At 33.8% G+C, this 19968-nt stretch overlaps 4 protein-coding genes and 1 pseudogene across 8 annotated transcripts; all 5 read left to right on the forward strand.

Moving 5' to 3' along the window:
* The first annotated feature begins 3995 nt into the window (after nt 1-3995).
* Nucleotides 3996-5582, forward strand: LOC107435416 (uncharacterized). Its single transcript, XM_016047028.4, has 2 exons — nt 3996-4434; nt 4902-5582. Exon 2 carries the CDS (start codon nt 4913-4915, stop codon nt 5387-5389), a length of 477 nt encoding a protein of 158 aa, XP_015902514.1. The 5' UTR covers nt 3996-4434; nt 4902-4912; the 3' UTR covers nt 5390-5582.
* A 4199-nt stretch (nt 5583-9781) lies between these two features.
* On the forward strand, nt 9782-10535 carry LOC125420707 (uncharacterized; annotated as a pseudogene).
* Nucleotides 10461-11605, forward strand: LOC107435409 (heat shock 70 kDa protein-like). Its single transcript, XM_060814388.1, has 2 exons — nt 10461-10544; nt 11204-11605. The coding sequence occupies exons 1-2, from the start codon at nt 10461-10463 to the stop codon at nt 11603-11605; spliced, it is 486 nt and encodes a 161-aa protein (XP_060670371.1).
* A 493-nt stretch (nt 11606-12098) lies between these two features.
* Nucleotides 12099-14496, forward strand: LOC107435435 (cation/calcium exchanger 4). The gene has a single exon (XM_016047048.4). The coding sequence runs from the start codon at nt 12414-12416 to the stop codon at nt 14370-14372; it is 1959 nt and encodes a 652-aa protein (XP_015902534.3). The 5' UTR covers nt 12099-12413; the 3' UTR covers nt 14373-14496.
* A 958-nt stretch (nt 14497-15454) lies between these two features.
* Nucleotides 15455-19048, forward strand: LOC107406824 (guanine nucleotide-binding protein subunit gamma 3). 5 transcript variants are annotated; one of them, XM_060812882.1, is made up of 5 exons: nt 15455-16018; nt 17508-17582; nt 17671-17715; nt 17808-17855; nt 18587-19048. In XM_060812882.1, the coding sequence occupies exons 2-5, from the start codon at nt 17527-17529 to the stop codon at nt 18876-18878; spliced, it is 441 nt and encodes a 146-aa protein (XP_060668865.1). In that variant the 5' UTR covers nt 15455-16018; nt 17508-17526; the 3' UTR covers nt 18879-19048. The 5 variants fall into 5 exon arrangements, with proteins under 5 accessions (XP_060668865.1, XP_060668867.1, XP_048321719.2 ...); XM_060812884.1 differs by having other exon boundaries at nt 15458-16018; nt 17811-17855; nt 18587-19047; XM_048465762.2 differs by having other exon boundaries at nt 15460-16018; nt 17508-17560; nt 18587-19044.
* The last annotated feature ends 920 nt before the right edge of the window (nt 19049-19968 follow it).

Raw genomic sequence — 19968 nt, forward strand, 5'->3', positions numbered from 1 at the left:
TACCCAAAATATCTATATATATATATATATATATATATAGTGATAATATTATTTATAAGCTCCACCACTTTAATAATCCGTTTAGCACTTATTTAATTACTTGGAATTGAAAATTCTTTCTTGATTTTTCTTTTCTTCTGGATTTAGAGGGTTTCCATGATTTCCTACTTTTAAATCCTTATGCACCAATGTGATTTAAAATTGATTTATGATTTCAATTAATTATATATGAAAGCAGTTATACGTTTAACTAAATCTGAATTAACAATTTTGCAGAATTCGAGTGCCCCATTGAATTCAACTTTGAGCAGCCGCAGGTTACATCGACTTACATCACAGATTGTACATTGGTTTAATTTGATTAAATTATTTGTGCCTTTTGGTGATATAACATATCTAAAAGCAGCCAATCGTTGATATTAAGTATATAACCATCTATAGCTTCCCACTTAGCGAGGTAGTTAACATATATATATATATATATATATATATATATATATATATATATATATATATATATATATATATATAAAAAATATCTTGGTTTAGACAGACCACAAATCATATAAATTTGGCAATGTTTTTGTACTTATCAAAAGGAACTGTTATACTCCCAACTTTTGATATCTTGTTTTCTCGACATTTAAATTAAATACCAACATATTGTTTCATTTATTGTTGGATTGCTATAGGTATGTACTGCTTGGTATGTCACATCATTCTTAAAGACCTCAAACGAAGATATTTTCTTCATTCATTGTGACCTTTTCTTTTCTTTTTTTTTTTTTTTGGGATAAATTATTCATTGCAACTTGACAGTCGAGGATTATACACTTGTGTGTATAAGAATACACGAGGTTATTCTGTAAGTTTTTGTCCAATACTTTTTTTTTTCTCCCTGTGTTTTTGTAATAAATTTAAAATTATTGTATATCATGAAGTTAATTTAGGGTTGATTGCCTTTTGATATTTTTAATATTAAAATTTTGCAATAGTATTTCTTTAATTTTAAAAATAACAATTTAAATATTTATTTTTTTTAATTTATTACAAATTGGTTCAATATTTATAACAAATTTATCTAGGAATTTATTTCTATAATAGATTGACAGTAGCAAAGTTTGTAAGATAAGAACGTAAGATGGTTATCTAGAAGAAGAAAAAAATCATATATTTGAAACTATTATAAATTTATTTGGTCAAATTAAATATGAAATAAATTCACAACAAATTAAAAAATTAAAAAATTAAATATTTTTAAAAATTGTAAAATTTTAAAAATTAAAGATATTAAACTGTAATTAATTTCTATAATTTACATATATAATGCTCTCTCAAATGCTTTTGTTAACTTAGACATGTTGAAATTGATTTGGCCAAATGAGCCTTGACCTTATGACCCATAAACAACAATTTTTTGCCATGTAGAAACTATATGATGATCTCACAAATGCTTTTGTTAACTTTAGAAAAGTTGAAATTGATTTGGCCAAACAAGCCTTGACCTTATGACCCATAAACAACAATTTTTTGCCATGTAGAAACTAAAAGCCAATTGTTTTCGAGTTCTCTGAGACACGCCTTTTCCTATACGTTAATGCAGATAACCCTCTTCCCTTTAACGCCAAAAAAAATAAAAATAAAAGACTATATCCTCCAATTTTTGGACCAACCCAAATTTTTTATGTTCTTTTTCATTTAACATCTAATTCTAATTGGATGATAATAATAGACCACACAAATTGTGGATAATATATTATTGTCATTCTTTATTTCTACTTAATTTCAGCAACTATTCATGTTTGTGTGTATATATAGGAAATAGACGAGTTGGAAAATTTAATCCTCTAACAAATGTCGAAACTTTGTATATATCTTCCGAAAGAAAAAGGAAATGCAAAAGTACATAGAAATTCATGCCCCAAAATTGGTCGTCCTCAAAAGGATCACCGTGTCTCTTTGTGGTTGTAACCAAATCTTAAAGAAGGTTCTGGCTACTGAATTGTCAATCAAACAATAATTCAATTTGCTAGCCAGGTATTCACCCAAAATAAATAAATAAATAAATAAATAAAAATGCTAGCTTGGTGTCATTCTAATATCTATTAATTCCCACTCTCTGGCTACCAATCATTTGTTTTCCTTTTCTCTGTCTACCATTAGGGTGGACTAAAAGCTAATGGAAGATAAAAAAAAAAAATTATCAAAATGTTTAAATAAAAACAAAATGAAATTTTCCGAAAATGCTAAATGACAAGAAAACCCTTCTTAATTAAACACAGCAAATTAACTCCTATGTTCGAAGTAATCATACAAAAAAGGAAACATATACCAAATCATGCAAAAAAAAAAAATTCATTAACAAATGAAAATTATAATTAAAGTCCACTGGGTTAATGATTTTCGTAATTAGTGTACGATACGTAAGCTGTGATTATAATGCCATGTCAAAAATTTATTTTTAAATAATCACCAACATCACCAACTAGGCCCTATAGGCATTTGTTTCTTGTGAACAAGTAGGGATGCTTATTGGTTTTAAGTTGACCTAATTAAAGTGTGTTTAATTAAGATAATCTAAAGTAAGTTACTCCGCCCACCTATATCAGGATTTTTTTTTTTATTAACAAAAAAACCACTAAAAACAAATGATAGTAAAGAACAATGAACTTATGTAATATTTTTTTAATTGAGGTTGAATTGTGTTTCCTTAATTACAAAACTGATCATTTAACTTTTAATAGATGTTAAAACTACAGCTAAAATGCTAGATTTCTTGGTCCAAAGTCATTATAAAAACCCAATAATATAGTTTTTTCTTTGTTAGCCTTCTTTCGAAGCTAAAAAACTCTTTAATAACAAAAATGTGTTGAAGAAGCATGTTTGACATGGATGAGGGTGAAATTATAAACATATCATACATAATTCCATAGTTTCTTCACTTATTTATTTTTATTATATATACATATATTTTTTTAATGAAATCATTAAAAGGAGCATCCATATCATACATGTGCGTGATCTCCTCCCTAATAATGAAAGTAATATTATGTATGGGAAATGATAGGAACAATTCACTGATGGGTTCGTCCTTTTATCTCGTCTGGCTAGCTTTACTCCTATGGCAAAGTGCAAGTCTCTTTCACAATCGATAAGTGCAATAATTTCACTCTCTCTCTCTCTTTTACTTTCTTTTGATTGTTTTTGGGTTTGGGTTATATGGGGTTTGGCAGTGCTTGGTCCATTCATTATTTTGCCTAAACAAAAACCTGTGGCTGGTCGGTATTCGATCATGAAATCGGATCCATGAGGAATCGCCAGCAAGGTATATCCTCGTGCTTCATTAAATAATGGAGTGTGGGGGCTACAACAGTTTGGTTGGTTGCGTGAATTGCAATTCTATTCCATATTATAACATTTTCAATGCCTCAAGAAAATAACTCTGATTTTCCATATCATCAAAATTTTTGTTAGTTTTCACGAAAAAATAAATATAAAATAAAATATGAATCACACACTCAATTCTTTTTTCATAAAAGCATTCACACTTTTCTCTTTCTCTTTTTAACCCTTTTTATATTTCAATGAAGCTTGAATAGACTTTTAATTAGTTTCATGTTTTGAGAATAAATAAACATAAGGATAAAAAAAGGAGGTAGTTTGACTTCAGAAATATTGTTAAGCTGAGTGAGGCTTAGATGGGAATGAAGTTTTGTTTTGAAAACTTGGTTTGAGGTTGGGCCAAGAAAACAAAAAAACTGTAATTTACACGTTTTGTGAATCATAACAAGTGTGGAGGGTATGGATTGGTCCAGAAATTTCCAAGATTTTGGAATAACCTCCAAAACAGCGCATTTTGGTTAACAATAGTAGTACCTCGCAACATGATAATGCTTAGCTGGCAATCCAATAATCCACGGCCAGAATTCACTGACAGCAAATGTTGCTGATGTGGATTATACTAGTCTTACCCCTTAAAGCTTCAATCATTGGGTCTCTCCTGCCAAAAATGCATCTCTCTCTCTCGCTCTTTCTATCTCCAAAAACTCTCTACACTATTCATTCATTTAAACTTGGAGATTCCGTGGAGGAGAAATAAAAAGCAATCTCTCTGTTTGATCATAATAAGATTTGGGTTATCTGTAAATCTCCAGAAAAGAGAGGAAAAAGGGCTTTGAGTTTTTTTCTGGAAGAACTTGAGAAAGTACTAAAAGGGTTGCTTTTGGATATAGGCAAAGGGTTTGTTTGTTTGAAATGATTTGTATGTCTGAGATTTTCCTTGCTGAAGAAGAGAAAGTTGAAGAAGGAGAGTGGGAAAAAGAGAGATAAAGGATAGACACATAATACATAGCCAAAAGCCAAATTAGCAGAAGGGGGATATAAGAAAAAGAACATAAAGAATTATTGGGATTCATTTCTTCTCTGCTTCTGCTGGTAATTATTATTTTTTTTTCTTTTATTTATAGGATTGATCTAAACTTATCTTTCTTTCTCTGTTTGCTTGATTTTCATTTTCTGCTGTTTCACGCAATTAATGGGTTCGGTTTCATCTCCCTTTTTGTTTCCAAAAATATATGCTTTTGAATTCAGAAATCAAGCAAGAATCTTTTTTTTTTTTTTAATTTTTAATTTTATTTTTCAAAACTACATATTTTTCCTCCTTGCTTTTCATGAAATAGAGGACTCAAAATGTCCACCTAAAAAAAATGTTCTTTCATGGTTTACGCAAACTGTCTTTTCTAATAAAATTCTTGGAAAACGAAAACAAACTAGTTTCCATATGCTTTCTTGTTTCTTTATTCCTCTTTTTGATCAAATTCATCTCTCCTCTGTTCTTCAAAAACAAAAAAAACAAAAAAAAAAAAATTGATGGTTTTTGGTTATTGGTTTTTTTTTGACAGGGTTATTGGCCATGTCTGCTACAGTAATCAGCGACCCAATGGTTATAACAGCACCAGAAACTCAACCATCGGCAACAAAACTCATTGCCCAGATGGAAATTCAATTCGCTGAGTGCGAGTGCTGTGGACTTACTGAGGAATGCACACCTGCTTATATAGAACGTGTCCGTGAGCGATATATGGACCATTGGATTTGTGGACTTTGCGCTGAAGCCATCAATGATGAGATCATAAGATCTGAGAGGTTGATCAGCACTGAAGAAGCAATGACAAAGCACATGAACTTCTGCAAGACATTCAAAACCTCTAGTCCTCCACCAAATCCGACAGTGCACTTGATCTCTGCCATGAGACAGATTCTTAGACGAAGTTTGGATTCTCCAAGAGCTTTGCGATCAACTCCAAGTAGTCCTAAGAAAATAGACACGGAAATTCATGGTCCAGGACTTACTAGATCTGAAAGCTGTTTTCCTACTTTGACAGGTTGATGGAAAGGTATGGAAATGGAGATTAAAAAATAAAAAATAAAAAAGAGAGAGAGAGAGAATGAAAGGTTAAAAGAGAGATTGAGAAAATCTGCAATCTCCAAATAAGTTCTTACAAAAAGTGGTTAATGATAGATGTTTAATGTAGTTGTATCTATCAAATATTAAAATACAGAGCTTTTCTATCTGATTAAAAGGTGTTGAACTCCCATCACTACACAAACCGCTAAGCCTCGATAGGGCCTGGGATGCACGTAAAGCATGCATATTTTTTGCAATTTGTACACTAGCACCGACACCATGTGACTCTGTTGTATCAGATTCATCTGCTGTTGAATCATATTGAAAAGTTCTGTTCCATTTTCTGAAAATCTTTCTCTCTTTTCTTCAGTTGAATTCCCAATAAAAGTTTCTCTAAAATTTTGGTCTAATAACACAGCCCATAAATCATTCATGGTCAATTAAAGATTCTTCCTTGAAATTTCTTGAGAACCTAGTATTTGAGTTTTTCCCAGTTTTCTTTTGTGGGTTTGCGTTTTATTATGTAAAATGTCAAATCTTAACATGAGATTCCCCAAAACGCAAAAACGGATCATGTCACCGATATAACAATAGCTGGCTTCACTGTTTTATTGCCAAGTATGACAAATCAATGAGCTATCCAAATTGTGTATAAAATAATATTTATCATTTTCAATGCATGAATGTATTTTAAATCAAAATATTTTCAGATTTCTGGTATGAAAAACAAACAAATGGAGAACCAGATGGTCAGTCACAGAGGTGGAAAGATTGCCTTTTCTCTGTAGTGGGAATAAGAAATTGGAATGAGATGTGTGTCTTTTCCCTTATCTTTTTTTTTTTTTTTGGTGGGGATGCAAGCAAAAATGTTTAATGTCAATGTCAAATATTATAGCAAATGAAATGATGTGTCTGACAAAACAACCTCTAAAAATATGATTTGGTGTTGGAATCTGAGTTGTTAAAGAAAAGGCTCATGAGCCTGATTGCTAAATGGAAAGGTTAGGACTCTGGCGGCTAAATTGTACTTTGTGAAGGCTTTTACTAGTTGCTTATAAGCATCAGAATCAGTGCCTGATTGCAGGGCTGAGTGTATGATTCCTGTGCCAGAACAGAAGTATCTGATGAATGAATATAATTTACATTATAAATGTGTGTCCTCCTTGGTCCTGCCTCTGGCTTCTGTTCTGCCTAGCAACGTCAGTGGTACAGGACAATAAGGTTTGGGCCCCACACCACCAATTTTCTTACCCTTTTGGTGGCTCAATTAACGCTAAAATTTTCCAATATGATGAGGTTGTGTTCTGACTTCTAAGGGAATGACAATTTTTCACCTGATCAATGAGAAACCGAGAGAATTTTCCATTTCTTTGTTTAGGGAAGAGCTCAATAGTTGTAATAAGTTTGAGCAAAGGTTGGTCCAGTTGGCATAGGATGCCACTCATTATGATACAAGAAGGAAAAAAATAAAAAAATAAAAAAATTTGAGATTATGGATTCTAAACCACCCTCCCTCCTACTTAAATTAAAAAATTATTCCAATTGTGAAAATATAATTAAAAAAATTTGTCTCTGATTACTTGGAGTTTTTGGTAAATCCGCTTAATAAGAGTTTTTACCAAAAATAAAAACTTTTCAGTCTGTTAACCATCTTGAATCAAACATTGATTGGGCAAGCTTTGAATTTTTAATACAATTCCTTCAATTCTCTACTGGAAAATCAGGTCACAGTTTTGGGGGCTAAGAAGCTTTAATGACACATCCCAGATTTTCTTGGCAATATGATAGGAATGTTTTTCTTTAAATTGTGAGCTAAATAATACAACCAAAAGAATAAATTAAAAAATATATATATATTAGAGCAACTAGAAAGAGTTATTTTCAACTAGAAAGTTTCGTGCATGTTACATTTTAGGGGATATGTCTTGCTGATTAATACATCCAATGTCAATGCCATATCCGTCAACTCAATTGCTTTACGCTTTGAATCCTTCATATAATAAAAGTTTTTGTGCGTGGCCTGTTTTTTTATGGCGCAAATTCCAAGAAATTAATCAGCACATACATATTAGCATGGCTTAGGAGCAAGTGAAGGTGAGAAATTAGAAGCGCTTTATGTAAAAGGAAACAACAAGCAAAAACCTATTTGAAGAAGGGTTATCCTGAAATCTCATATTAGAGAATTGCCGACTTAATTAACAAATACTTGAAAAGGTTGTCATTTTCTATCTATTTTATTTACAGATTTAGCTAAATAGGAGATTAGTGATAAGGCATTGACTATATATGTATATTTGTATGTCAATCATTTGAGAAGGTAGTTTAATTTACTCGAGAATTGATGAAGAATTGAGTCTGGAGCTTCCTTTCCTAATATATCAAATTGTTGGGTGTGCATGAGAAGGACAGAATTGAAGTGGATATTATCACCAGCTAGATTGATAAGAAATATACTGTATCTTCGGTAATTAAGTGTCATTTTCCTTGGAAAATGGTGGTTAGTTTCTAGAGAAAACATGATTCTATAATCTACCCACCAATTATAATCCTTGTTTGATGGTTTCTCCTTCAAACATTGAGTAGCTTGCTGTTTACCTAATCCTCAGAATAAGATAATATATTTCGTCTTTGTCCTTACTCAATTATTGATGGGTCTCTCATTAATTTAAATTAAGATACTCGTATGCACGTTTCATTCTTTTTTATTTTATACCTTAATTACTGATTACTTTATATGAAAAGAGATTATAAGTGTCCTTCTTCTTGATACTTTGGATAGAAAAGTCGAACCTTTTATTTGGCTCCAGGACCTGAGGTGGCTGGGATAATATATATAATTACCCCTTTTTCTTTTATTATTTAATATGTGTTTTAAGTTTGAATTCAACTAAATTAAAAAAAAAAAAAATTTGTTATTATGAAAAAAATAATAATAATTTTGGTCCCCATCAGCATCAAACATAGATTTTAAATAATGAATTTTTAGTAACTAACATATTTTTTGTGCAAAAAAATTAAGGGTATACCGAAGAACAAAATCATGCCTATCAAAAAAACAGAGAGATTTTATTTTGTTTCAAATAAATAAATAAAACAGAAAGATTCTCATAGTGGAAATTAAAATTGCTCTCCATTATTAGGCAAAGCTGGCTACTAATTGCCAACAAAAGCCTACATCATTCTTAAATAGAGCTCTACCTCCTTTCTAGCCCAAGACTCATTTTATGGTGGATTTTGGTGTGTGAAGGCCCAAACTTAAACCCATTTGGTTTATGTGGTTGTTCAGTTGTAAGTTTTTTTTTTTTTTTTTTTTTTTTTTTTTTTTTTTTTTTGGGGTTCATCGACCATTATATCTCGAGCTCAATACCTGGCAATTGTGAATGATATCCAAGGCCAACAAAAGTTTTTTTCTTCTTTCTTTTTGATTTTTTTTTTTTTTAATTTTATCATTGGCGGCATGCATAAATATTTTTTAATTATCTCTGTCTTTATAAGTAAATTATATCTTTCTTAAATGAATATACAAATAACATATAATTCATACTTCCTAATTTACACGGGAAATAATTGAAAGTCAAATATCTTGAAAGTTATTAAAGGTATCTTTAAATGGGCTTTTCAATTTTTCTTCGTTGAAGATATTAAGTTTCTATTGGGTTCGATTAATAATATTGCATGTTCTTATGCTAGTAGAGTTGGTAATCGAGTGGTTCATGAGCTTGGTTGTCATACTTTAACATTACGGTTCGTTATATAGAATCGGATTGGCTCCATCTTTTAATTTAAGAAGGTCTAGTTCTGTTTAATTTCTTAATAAATTCTATTCTTATTAAAAAAAAACTAAAAAAAAAGGGGGGGGGGGGGGGGGGGAAGGGGAAGGGTTTAAAATAAATATTTTTTTATAATAAAGAAAATCATTCAACATAAAGAATGAAATTTTAAAAAGTTCTTATGTTTTTGTTTTTATTTTTATAATTTTTTTGTCAAATTTTTTTTACAATTATTAATAAATAAAATAGGTGCCAATAGGCATTATAAAATTAATAATAAAAAATATAATAGCAGCTTGTAAATTTATTCTAATATTAAATTAAATTATATAATATTTAATATATAAAATATTAGGATTCTCTATGTTTAGATAGCTAAATTTATTTTTATTCTAAAATGTAAAAACAAAGAGTGAAATTGAAACATGCTTCTAAAAGTTTGGCTTTTCAAAATTAATTATATATATATATATATATATATATATATATATATGAGATGGATTAAAAACCTTTTGAAAGTGCGCTAACGGAGATTATATTGTTGGAGAAGAAGAAAATGCTTCTTGATCTCATTCTTCCCTTCAGTGTCACGTAGAGTAGAAAGCTCCATGGCACGTGCCAGATGAGTGAAACTGGACAAGGTTTGAACAACTAGGTCATGTTTGTTTTACGGGATGGACTCAATCCTAACCCGATGTTTGGTGATGCTTTTTGTAAATGGGACACATTAGTCCGAGATCTAAAGAGGGGAGCTAGGATGGCTGGGACAAATCTGACCCACCACATCTCTTGGGTCACGGCCGGACACAAAGTATCGAGCTTCTCTCACCAACCGAGGGATCGTCGTCAACTACGAAGGCGAAAGAAAACAATTCTTGGCCGAAGAGATTTCGTCCATGGTGTTGATAAAGATGAGAGAAGGCGCCGAGGCTTTTTTGGGCTACTCAGTGAACAACGCCGTGATCTCGATGGTGAGGATTTCGATAATCGGATGGTTAACCATTTTGTTGCAGAGTTTAGAAGGAAGCACAAGAAGGATATCAGTGGGAATGCCACAGCTCAGAGAAGGTTGAGGACGGCTTGTGAGGGGGCCAAGAGGACCATCTCTCCACGACACAAACTACAATAGAGATCTATTCTCTGTATGAAGGAATCGATTTCTATGCGACGATTACCAGAGCCAATGGTATTCTGAACGTGATCGCGGAGGACAAGACAGCCGGAATGAAGAACAAGATCACCATCACCAACGATAAAGGAACGCTGAGCATTTGGAATTGAAAATGACTTGGGGTTCTAAAAAACCAATTCACCGTTTGCCAGATATTTTAAAGGCAGCTCCTTTCTTGAAGACTTTCTCATTCCAGGTTAGTGCCAATTTACAAACATTTTCCTATTTATTTATTTTTATAAGTATTATGAAGAAGTTCTTGCCAAGAAATATTGCAACATTGCCCATTTAGTTCTCTTGTTGCTAACTTTTAATAAACCTCTGTTTTAAGTGAATTTATATATCTTATATTATGAGAAAAAATTGTTAGTGAATCTGTTATGTTTATGGCAGGACTACAAATTAGGATGACCTGCTGAAGGACATCCCGCCAAAGATGATGCAAAAGGGGTATTAATTAGTTATATATTTTTAATTATAAGATATAAATAAATAAATAAATAAATATATATATATATATATATATATATATATATATATATATATATATATATATATATATATATGTATGTATGTATGTATATTTATATTATGGTTTTGACAGTGGTTGCATATACATTTCCTTAAGAAAGTGAAGGTGAATCTGAACCATTCATGTCAATACCTCAAGGAGGTGACGCTGGATATGTTTGCTGGGTGCCAATATTGAGTTGAGTTTTTGTTGTATTTGCTGGAGATGCTGTGTCTGTGGAGAAAATAATCATTTGGCTTATGCCTTCAAGCACTTGGGGAGAGAGAAAATTTTGGAGCCACTATGAAGATAAATTTGAAAAACTCTGCATTGGATGTGCCCAGCTATTGAAAAACGAAATACTCCAAATGCATCATATTGTAGATGTGATTATTGAGAAAGCTAATATGATTGAAATTTTCTCAGTCAAGCCAAAAAAAATACATGTTGAAGAGGCTGCTAATGACGAAGAAGGGCAAAAGGAGGCTGACCATGCCGAAGAGGATAAAGAGGCTGAAGGAGAAGAAGTCTGCCTGGAAACTGAGCCCGGAGGACAAGCAGAGATCGAGAAGGCGGTGGACGAGGCGATCAAGTGGTTGGACAGGAACCAGTTGACAAAGGTTGACGAGCTGGAGGACAAACTTAAGGAGTTGGAGGGAAGCTGTAATCCCATAATTGCGAAGATGTATCAAGGCGGCGGTGGAGACATGCCCGCCGGAGGTGGCTATGGTGGTGGGTCCACCTGATCTTCTGGACCCGACCCCAAGATTGAAGAAGTTGATTAAGGGGTTAGACCTTTTGGGCGGTTGGGTTCGGGTTTTGTGAGATGCCATGGATCATGTTTTTGTTCATTGTTTTGTGAAGAAGAAAGGTGCTTTTGCTCCTGATTTTTTTATTTTAGAAATATTTATTTCAAATAATTACAAGTCCAATCCAGTTAAAACCGCACCAAATCTAAAACAGGACTCTATTTTTCCTGTTCTATCATGTTCTGTCTAATTCAATCCGGACCTATTTTGAATACCAAATGCACCCTTAGTACCAACTTTGTGACCAAATTTCCTAAAGTGCCGAAACGCGCGCGAGAGAGGAGACCGTTATTATTTGCAAAACAACAAAAAAATAAAAATAAAAAATAAAAAATAAAAAGAGAAGACCGTTATTTCGGTGGGATCCACCAAGGTAATTCGGGTAGGTCCATGTAAAGGTGTGGGATTCGTATAAGGAGAGCTCCAAGAAAACAGTTGATCATTCCAATGCCAAAAGATTCGTTAAAGTTTTTTGTTACACAATTATAGCCCAAAACATCCTTATCATTAATTAATCCCCCATTCGTTAAAAATTTTTTGTTCCCCATTTCCCTTTTTTTTTTGTTTCTTTTCCATTTTGTTTTCTTACCCATTTCTTTGTTGGGGTTATCAAGATTTGAGCTGGATTTCAATTCTAGGGTTTCGATGCGCATAAATCGAATCCCTGGACAGAGGTTACTTTCCATTTTTCTGAAAGCTTATCGAAGATTTTAGAAATAAAAGGGTTTGAAATGAAAGCTTTTGAATGGCTTTTACTTTTCGAAGCAATACACAATTTCGTGGTATTTTCAATGGGTTTTCTGCTTTTGTTCTTTTTTTCTTCTTTTACAACCAGGCAGATATCCTTAGGAACCCTCCTATTCTACGGCGACCCTCGTTGATTTCCAATCAAATTCCGACTCCAAGAGCTTATTTCAATTCTGGGTCGAATCGCATTGCCGTAAATATTCATCGTCGAGTTGCTGAAACCGGGGGAAATTCTTCGAGTTCAGTTGATGGGTCGGACGAAAATGATTTGGACGTGCACAATGTTGAATCATGTGCGGGACTTCACGACTACGAAGGTTTTGCTAGCAAATGCCAATTTCTGAAAGCAAATCCGGATTGCTCTTCAGACAGTTTCATCAATTATCTCAAGGTATTCTATTGCGACTGCCATGATTTTAGCTTATTGGGATATTCCATATTGTGTATCTGGCTCGTTGCTCTGTTCTATATATTGGGTAATACTGCGGCAGACTACTTTTGTTGTTCTCTTGAGAAGCTCTCAAGCCTCTTAAAGCTTCCTCCAACTGTTGCTGGTGTTACCCTTTTGCCTCTTGGGAATGGAGCTCCTGATGTGTTTGCCAGCATAGCTGCTTTTGTTGGTACAGATGCAGGGGAATTGGGTCTCAACAGTGTGTTGGGCGGTGCCATGTTTGTGACCTGCATTGTTGTTGGGACTGTTTCCTTATGTATTGCAAACAAGAGAGTTCAGATTAATCGGAGGTGCTTCGTAAGGGATGTCATTTTTTTACTTATTACACTGGCATCGCTCTCGCTGATCTTGTTTGTCCGTAAGGTTACCGTGATTGCCGCCATTGCATTCGTATCTATATATGTTGTTTATGCACTCGGAGTTGTTATAAGTGAGATTGTGAGGAAAAATATTGGCAATTTGAAACTCGATGTTGTTTCGCCATTGCTTCCGGTTCGAGCCAGTATGTTTTCTCATGCAACAGAGGATGATGGCTCCTTGTTTGAGCCTGAAGATGATGAACCCCCTGAGCTCAACACTTATTTGTCACAATGTATTTGGAATTCGAATGTGGCAATATATTCAAACCAAGAGGTCATGAAGCTTAGCTTGTTGGATGATGAAGTCCCTCCATGGGGTTGGACAGAGAGCATGGATGGAACAGAGAAGTTCTCCTACTCTAAATTGTTGTTTCTATTGGAGATTCCACTAACTTTACCAAGGCGTTTAACGATTCCATTAGTGAATGAAGAAACTTGGTCAAAATCATATGCTGTGGCCAGTGCTTTCATGGCCCCAATTCTGCTGGCTTTTCTGTGGAACACACAAGGAAATGTGTGTTCCCAAAGCAGAACCATTAGTTATTTCATTGGCCTCACGGTTGGTTTCACGCTTGGTGTTCTTTCATACCACCACACAGTTTCTGATCATCCACCTCAGAGGTTCATGATTGTGTGGGTCTTAGGTGGATTTGTAATGAGTATAGTATGGTTCTACATAATAGCCAATGAACTTGTTGGTCTATTGGTGTCTTTTGGTGTGATTATGGGTGTAAATCCATCATTACTTGGGTTAACAGTGCTGGCTTGGGGGAATTCCATGGGTGATTTGATGTCCAACGTTGCATTAACAATGCAGCATGGTGAGGATGGAGTTCAGATTGCGTTGTCGGGATGCTATGCGAGTCCCATGTTTAACACCCTTGTTGGTTTGGGGATATCAATGTTGCTTGGAGCGTGGGCAGAGAGACCAGGTTCCTACATTGTTCCCCAAGACAGTGGGTTGTTTTACACCATGGCTTTTCTTGTAACAGGATTGATATGGGCACTGGTTGTTTTGCTTCAAAACGACATGCATCCAACCAAGCTTTTAGGGGTGGGACTTATTAGTCTATATGTGATGTTTGTTGGTCTTATGGTATGTTCTGCTATGGGACTTGTATCATGGGCTGGGATAGGCCGGGTTTGACTCGTTTTAATGGTTGTAGATTTCCAACTGACAAGTTCTGGTATATTTTTTATTTTTTAAAATTTTAGACACATTTATGTATTATACATATTATAGAATTGAATTGCTAATGTTTAGAGCTTTCTGATTTGTTCTTTATTCTAACTGGTGTTGCTAAGATTTAGTAGTTCGAACAATTTTCGCATCCAAAAGGTATGGTTTGTTTTGTTTTGCTAGGTTAAAGAGTATGGAAATTATGAAATAAGATTTGATTTGACATGAGAGACCAAAACTCAAAACTCAGAACTTCCAGTAGTTGTTCCATAATCCCACAGAGTGCCAGCCAATCATATATTGTCTGTATTATATGATATATTTCTCAAATTTTTGAGAAGAAACCATAACAGGGATTTGGAAATGGAGATCTGATCCATGTCCAACGTGACCAAGTAATCATATGATGATAAGGACACAAATCTCATAAAAAAAAATTATTATAAAAAATTTGAACGTACGCATATGGAGTAGGTCATAAAAACAGTGTGGGTAATAGAGACGTTATGAGTGGTGATTAATGAAAAGGCGTTTATTTAATGCAGGCAATGGGGTGTGTTGTGCCGCGACTACAACTGCTTCTGCCTGCCAAAAATGCACGGGCGCATTCTTCGCATGCACAGTCTTATCTGTGTCTTTCCTGTAACTTCCAGGAAACACCCCACCCACATCCTTTCTTTCTTTCCTTTTCTTCCAAATTTTCTTGCTTTTTCACTTTTTTTTTTTTTTTTAAATTCTTGGTAAAATTTTAAATTCCTCAATTCTATGGATTGAATTGGAAATAATGAATTTTGAATTTGAGTTTGCAAATTGAAATGCAAAAGAAAAGAATTAGTCATCATCAGCAGTCGGGTAGTCGTGAAAATTGACATTCCAATGTATTAAAAAAAAAAACATAAATAAATAAAATTGAGATGTGAAATGGTAAGGCAGTCGCTGAATCCCACGATTGCAGAGCAATATTAACAAGACGACATGAAGACCCAAATAAATAAAATATTGTGAAGTCACTCTCTCCTTTGTTCGTGACGATCACGTGTGCGCTGAAACCGCACTCTAATGTCGTACTTTTATTTATTAAAATAAAAATAAAAACCCCACAAAATCAGACACACTGAAGTGACCCAACCTCAACATTCATTTCTCAACGATTCCATTTAACCCCACATAAGCTGCAGCTCAAGACACACACACACACACACACACTCTCTCTCTCTCTCTCTGACTCTTCAGAGTCTTTCCCTTTCCAACGGCACGTCGTTTCTCTGTACCAGCACGGCACCATTAACCACCCCACGTAGACCAGAGTCGCCCGCCCACGGCATCCACATTGCGGTGGAAAGAGCAGAGCTGACCTTGGTGTTGCCACCATAAACGACGACGTCTTTGCTGACTTCTGGTTTTGAGAGAGAGACAGGCACCCAATGGAAGGTCGGTGCAATTCTTCTTCTTCTTTATCTTCGGCATCGTCGTTCGGTTCTTGCTCCGCATTGCGTGCTGCCATTCCCAAATCTCCTCCGCCGCCGCCGCCGCCACCGGGATTGGATTTGTACGGCAAGCGGAGGCAAATGGTTAAGCTCCAGGTCTTGGAGAGAGAGATTGGTTTGCTTCAGGTCAACTTTTTTCCAACTTCGTGACTTTTTTTTTTGTTTTTTTCTTTTTTCCTTGTAAGTTGTGCAGTGTTTGTTTTTTTTCTTTTCTTTTTAGTTTTGCTCGGCTGCCAAACAGTAAGCTTTAGTTTTATGGAATTTGGTGCGTCAAATTTTACAGCAATTAAAAAAATTAAAATAAATCCATAAGTTAATGATTTACTTGAGCAGAGTTTTCATAATGTGTTATGAATTGTTTTAGTTTGTAGCTTCAAATTAGATTGTCCTTGGAGTGCCCAAAATCTTATACTTTTAAGGTTTTTCTTCGTAGTTCTTCTGGATCAGATGGAACTGAACTGAAGCAATGCTTGCACATCGCGAATACCAATTTTTTTTTTTTTTTTCTTGGAAAAGGGTCTCTTTGTATCTCCATTTCTGTCCTGTTTTGTGGTGTATTTTATAGACACTGTTTATAAAGAACTAAAAGAAGTCAATCGTCAAAAATGACAAAAACAGGATTGAACTTTTTGAAAGCAGTTTTATGGTATACAACATGAGGGCCCTTCTTTTTCCATCTTTTTCCGATTGCAACACTTTCCACTAGGACGAAATGATGACTATATTGGCAATAATTTAACCAAAAAGCCGATTCTAAAAAAAGATTGAATTTCCATGTTCTACTATTTGCATGTGGATTAGGCTGATTAGCTCTGGAGTTACGTATAGCGTTAGCTATTGTGCTGTCCTTTCTACTTAGTATGGCAATTAGGTGAAATATCTCAATTTGTGGTGCCAAATCACACTCCAAATAATTGATCCTGAATATTTGACGAATTTGGGCAAAAATTTGTTTTGTGATTGGTCTAGGTTTTAAATGCCACAAGATGGATTACCTAGTGTGATTTGTATCTTATTTTTGGCTATGATCTCTTAATTACATGAATGTTTTATTTACAATTGAACCTGATCAAGGCAAGCTGATGCCAGCTTACTGTAATGTTCCTCTGCCCACTCAGAGTGGCAAATAATTTTGTGCATTCTGATCAACATTTAAAACTGTTATGTAATGTGACCGGTTGACTATCAGTAGTGGTATATGCCAAACCTGTCTCATACGCTACACCCTTTTATTTTCTTCAGTGTACAACCCTATTGTTGCTCTTTTTTAACTTGCTTCATAATGATACCTGACAATAATCTTCATCTTTCTACCATTACATCATAAATTTGAAGAGATCCTTGTGTCTAATATGTTATATGTGGTTTCTAGTTACTTTAAAAGGTGAGAAATAAAATAGGAGATATGGGCTTTGTTCCCAAGTTTTATTTTAGTGTTTGTTTTAAATATTTAACCCTTCCTTTTGACATATCCTGACAACACAAAGGGCTTTCTCTTTCTCTCTTTAAAGACAGAGAGGAAGCTTGTGTAGGATATCTAAAAAGTAAGAAGTCACTCACATTGTGATAGATTGAAAGGAATTATACATCTTACAGGATAGTTTGTTTTGAACAGGAGGAGTTGAAATCACTTGATGGGCTTCAACCTGCTTCCAGATCTTGCAGAGAGTATGTCTAAACTTTTGTTGAGGTCATATCAACAAAACATAACTTGTTATTCAATGTTTTGCAAGTGTGAGCATTACCGTCTCATTTGTCTATTAATGTTCTTTTAACAGGCTTGACACATTTATAGGTGCTAAACAAGATCCATTCATAGCTAAGTACGATTTTTTATTTTAACATAAATGTCTCCGTATATAATCCGGTTCATTGAAATTGTGCTTTCATGAAATCTCAATTGCTTTCCTTCCAGCAGGAATCAGGACGGTCGTAAATCCCATCACTTCTGGAACAGGATCTGGTACTTCTTCTTGGTCTTACTCTTGTATATATATTCTAATTCACCCAGTCTTCTCTTTCCATTGCCATGCTAATAATTACGTTTGCACATTCAGGCATTAGACCTAATCTAACAGGAGATTATACTTTATGAAAAGGGAAATTATAGAAAAGATATTTTTCTTATTTTCTTAGTGAGATCAGAAAGAAAATTCTGTAATTGCAGATTTTAAGATTAAAAAATAAGTTACTCTACTAGGACATATACACTGCAATAATCAATTGAAAATATTAGCCTGATTTCTATGCTTAGTCTGAGTTTTTTAATCTTTAAACCAAGAATTAAGATAAGGACTTCCTTGGATAAGGCCTTTTTGCTGGCAACGTCATACTTGCTGTTGATCAGTTGTGTCCGATTATGATTAATTTTGTAATAAGTATAATTTTGAAAGACTTGGCCTCTACTCAATACTATATCAACAGGTCAAAGTAATTGCAATTATGCTTTTTCAAAATTCACATACTCGATGTCTATACATGTATATATATTCTTACTAAATCATACTTGTATATATATATTATTTTATTCTATCAAGATAAGTTAGGAAACAGGAGAATTGTTGAAAGCCTCAAACCCATAAATTCATCAAAACATTTATCATCATTATCATTAACACAACTTGCCAGTAGTGTTTTGAATTTTTGCACCTGTCAGTCTGAAAGTATGTTTGTATAAATAAATATATTGACTAGGGGAAAATGTCGCTTCAATCTTGCGTGGGTTTGCTGCTTTGGTGGCTGCTTGCCTCATAGATGTGCCTGCAATCCGTCATCAAATTCCAAGTTCCATGGTAGCAATTGCAGATGCTTGAAGAAAACATTGCACCTAAATTGTTGCAGTTTCCCAAGACTCTCATATCCATCCTTTGGTTGCTGCTGTTTCAAGTTGTGTCCCTGTAAATGTAAGAAGGTAAGCTTTTGTCCCAACTGTTGTTGTAACCCATGCCGTCTGTTCGATGGATGCACTTGTTACTGGATTATCTAAACAATTGTTGTATATAGTTTTTTAAAGCAATACTTTTATTTTCTTTTTCTTTTTCTGGAAAGTGTACATGGAAATTGGAAATGCAAGACGCATACTTTATTTCACTTCCCTTGGGGGGTGCGTGGGTGAGACGTCGTTTTTGGAAAGAAATATTTGTGGGTGAAACGTGGTCCCTGAACAAAATTAGAATTGGTACTCAGGATTTAATTGCTTAAATGCTTAAAACCAATAATAAGTAAGCATGGCGTGACTCAAATAAATGTTACAAGAATCTGAAATGACTGAAATTGACAATGATATTGCAACCCTCAGCCTTAAATGCTTGCCTAAGATTAGATTATTTAGTCGAATGGATTAATTTTGTTAAAGTATATATATACTTTTTATATCATGTATAATAATCAATATGGCTGATAGTCTCTCATGCAGTATGTATTTAATTGTCCTAAGGCTTTCTTTCCATTTTTTGTTTTTCATCTTTTTCTCTCTGAAAATATCTGAACCGTACATGATTGTTGGTAATGGTAAGACAAAACATAATGTAAACTGGAATTATTTTCCTACATCATCTATAGATTTTGGATTTGCAAATCAAATTCATGTGCAAAGAAAACAAACATGGTTCTTAGTGGTTAATGTATAGCTTTAAAAAAATATAAAAATAAAAATTGTTGTGCAGGAACTTCCATCAACAAGCCCCTTGATAACCTCAAGGGGCAAAATAGCATGTATATACATATATGGATACACTTTTTTCTTTATATATATATATATATATATATATGTATATATACATATATTAAAAAGGGGCGAGAATCCTATGCAATGGTATGATACAATTCTCCTCGAAGTTAAAATAAATAAATAATTATATATATAAAAAAAAACGTTGTAATTAATTTATTATATCTCAGTTTTCTCAATGAATTGGCATGTGATATTTCAGAAAAATTAGAAGAAAAAACAAAAGGACGATGACAACCAATGATATAATTCCACCTGGTCCACTTGATCCCCATTTCATATAATTTTCTTCAGAAAGTTCCCATAATTTGTCAAGTAGTGATTGGTAGGTTAAATAATTAAAGAA

Source organism: Ziziphus jujuba, chromosome 1, assembly GCF_031755915.1.
Source record: "Ziziphus jujuba cultivar Dongzao chromosome 1, ASM3175591v1".
Classification (NCBI taxonomy): Eukaryota; Viridiplantae; Streptophyta; class Magnoliopsida; order Rosales; family Rhamnaceae; genus Ziziphus; species Ziziphus jujuba.

Bases quoted from the DNA above. Each gene is read 5' to 3' on its own strand.
- LOC107406824 (XM_048465762.2), top strand. From the start codon at position 15,830: ATGGAAGGTCGGTGCAATTCTTCTTCTTCTTTATCTTCGGCATCGTCG. The intron at 17,561-17,670 runs GTATGTCTAAAC...TTCTTTTAACAG, and splicing joins GCTTCCAGATCTTGCAGAGA to GCTTGACACATTTATAGGTG. The intron at 17,856-18,586 runs GTACTTCTTCTT...TATATTGACTAG, and splicing joins CACTTCTGGAACAGGATCTG to GGGAAAATGTCGCTTCAATC.
- LOC107435416 (XM_016047028.4), top strand. From the start codon at position 4,913: ATGTCTGCTACAGTAATCAGCGACCCAATGGTTATAACAGCACCAGAA.
- LOC107435409 (XM_060814388.1), top strand. From the start codon at position 10,461: ATGACTTGGGGTTCTAAAAAACCAATTCACCGTTTGCCAGATATTTTA. The intron at 10,545-11,203 runs GTTAGTGCCAAT...GGATGTGCCCAG, and splicing joins TGAAGACTTTCTCATTCCAG to CTATTGAAAAACGAAATACT.
- LOC107435435 (XM_016047048.4), top strand. From the start codon at position 12,414: ATGGCTTTTACTTTTCGAAGCAATACACAATTTCGTGGTATTTTCAAT.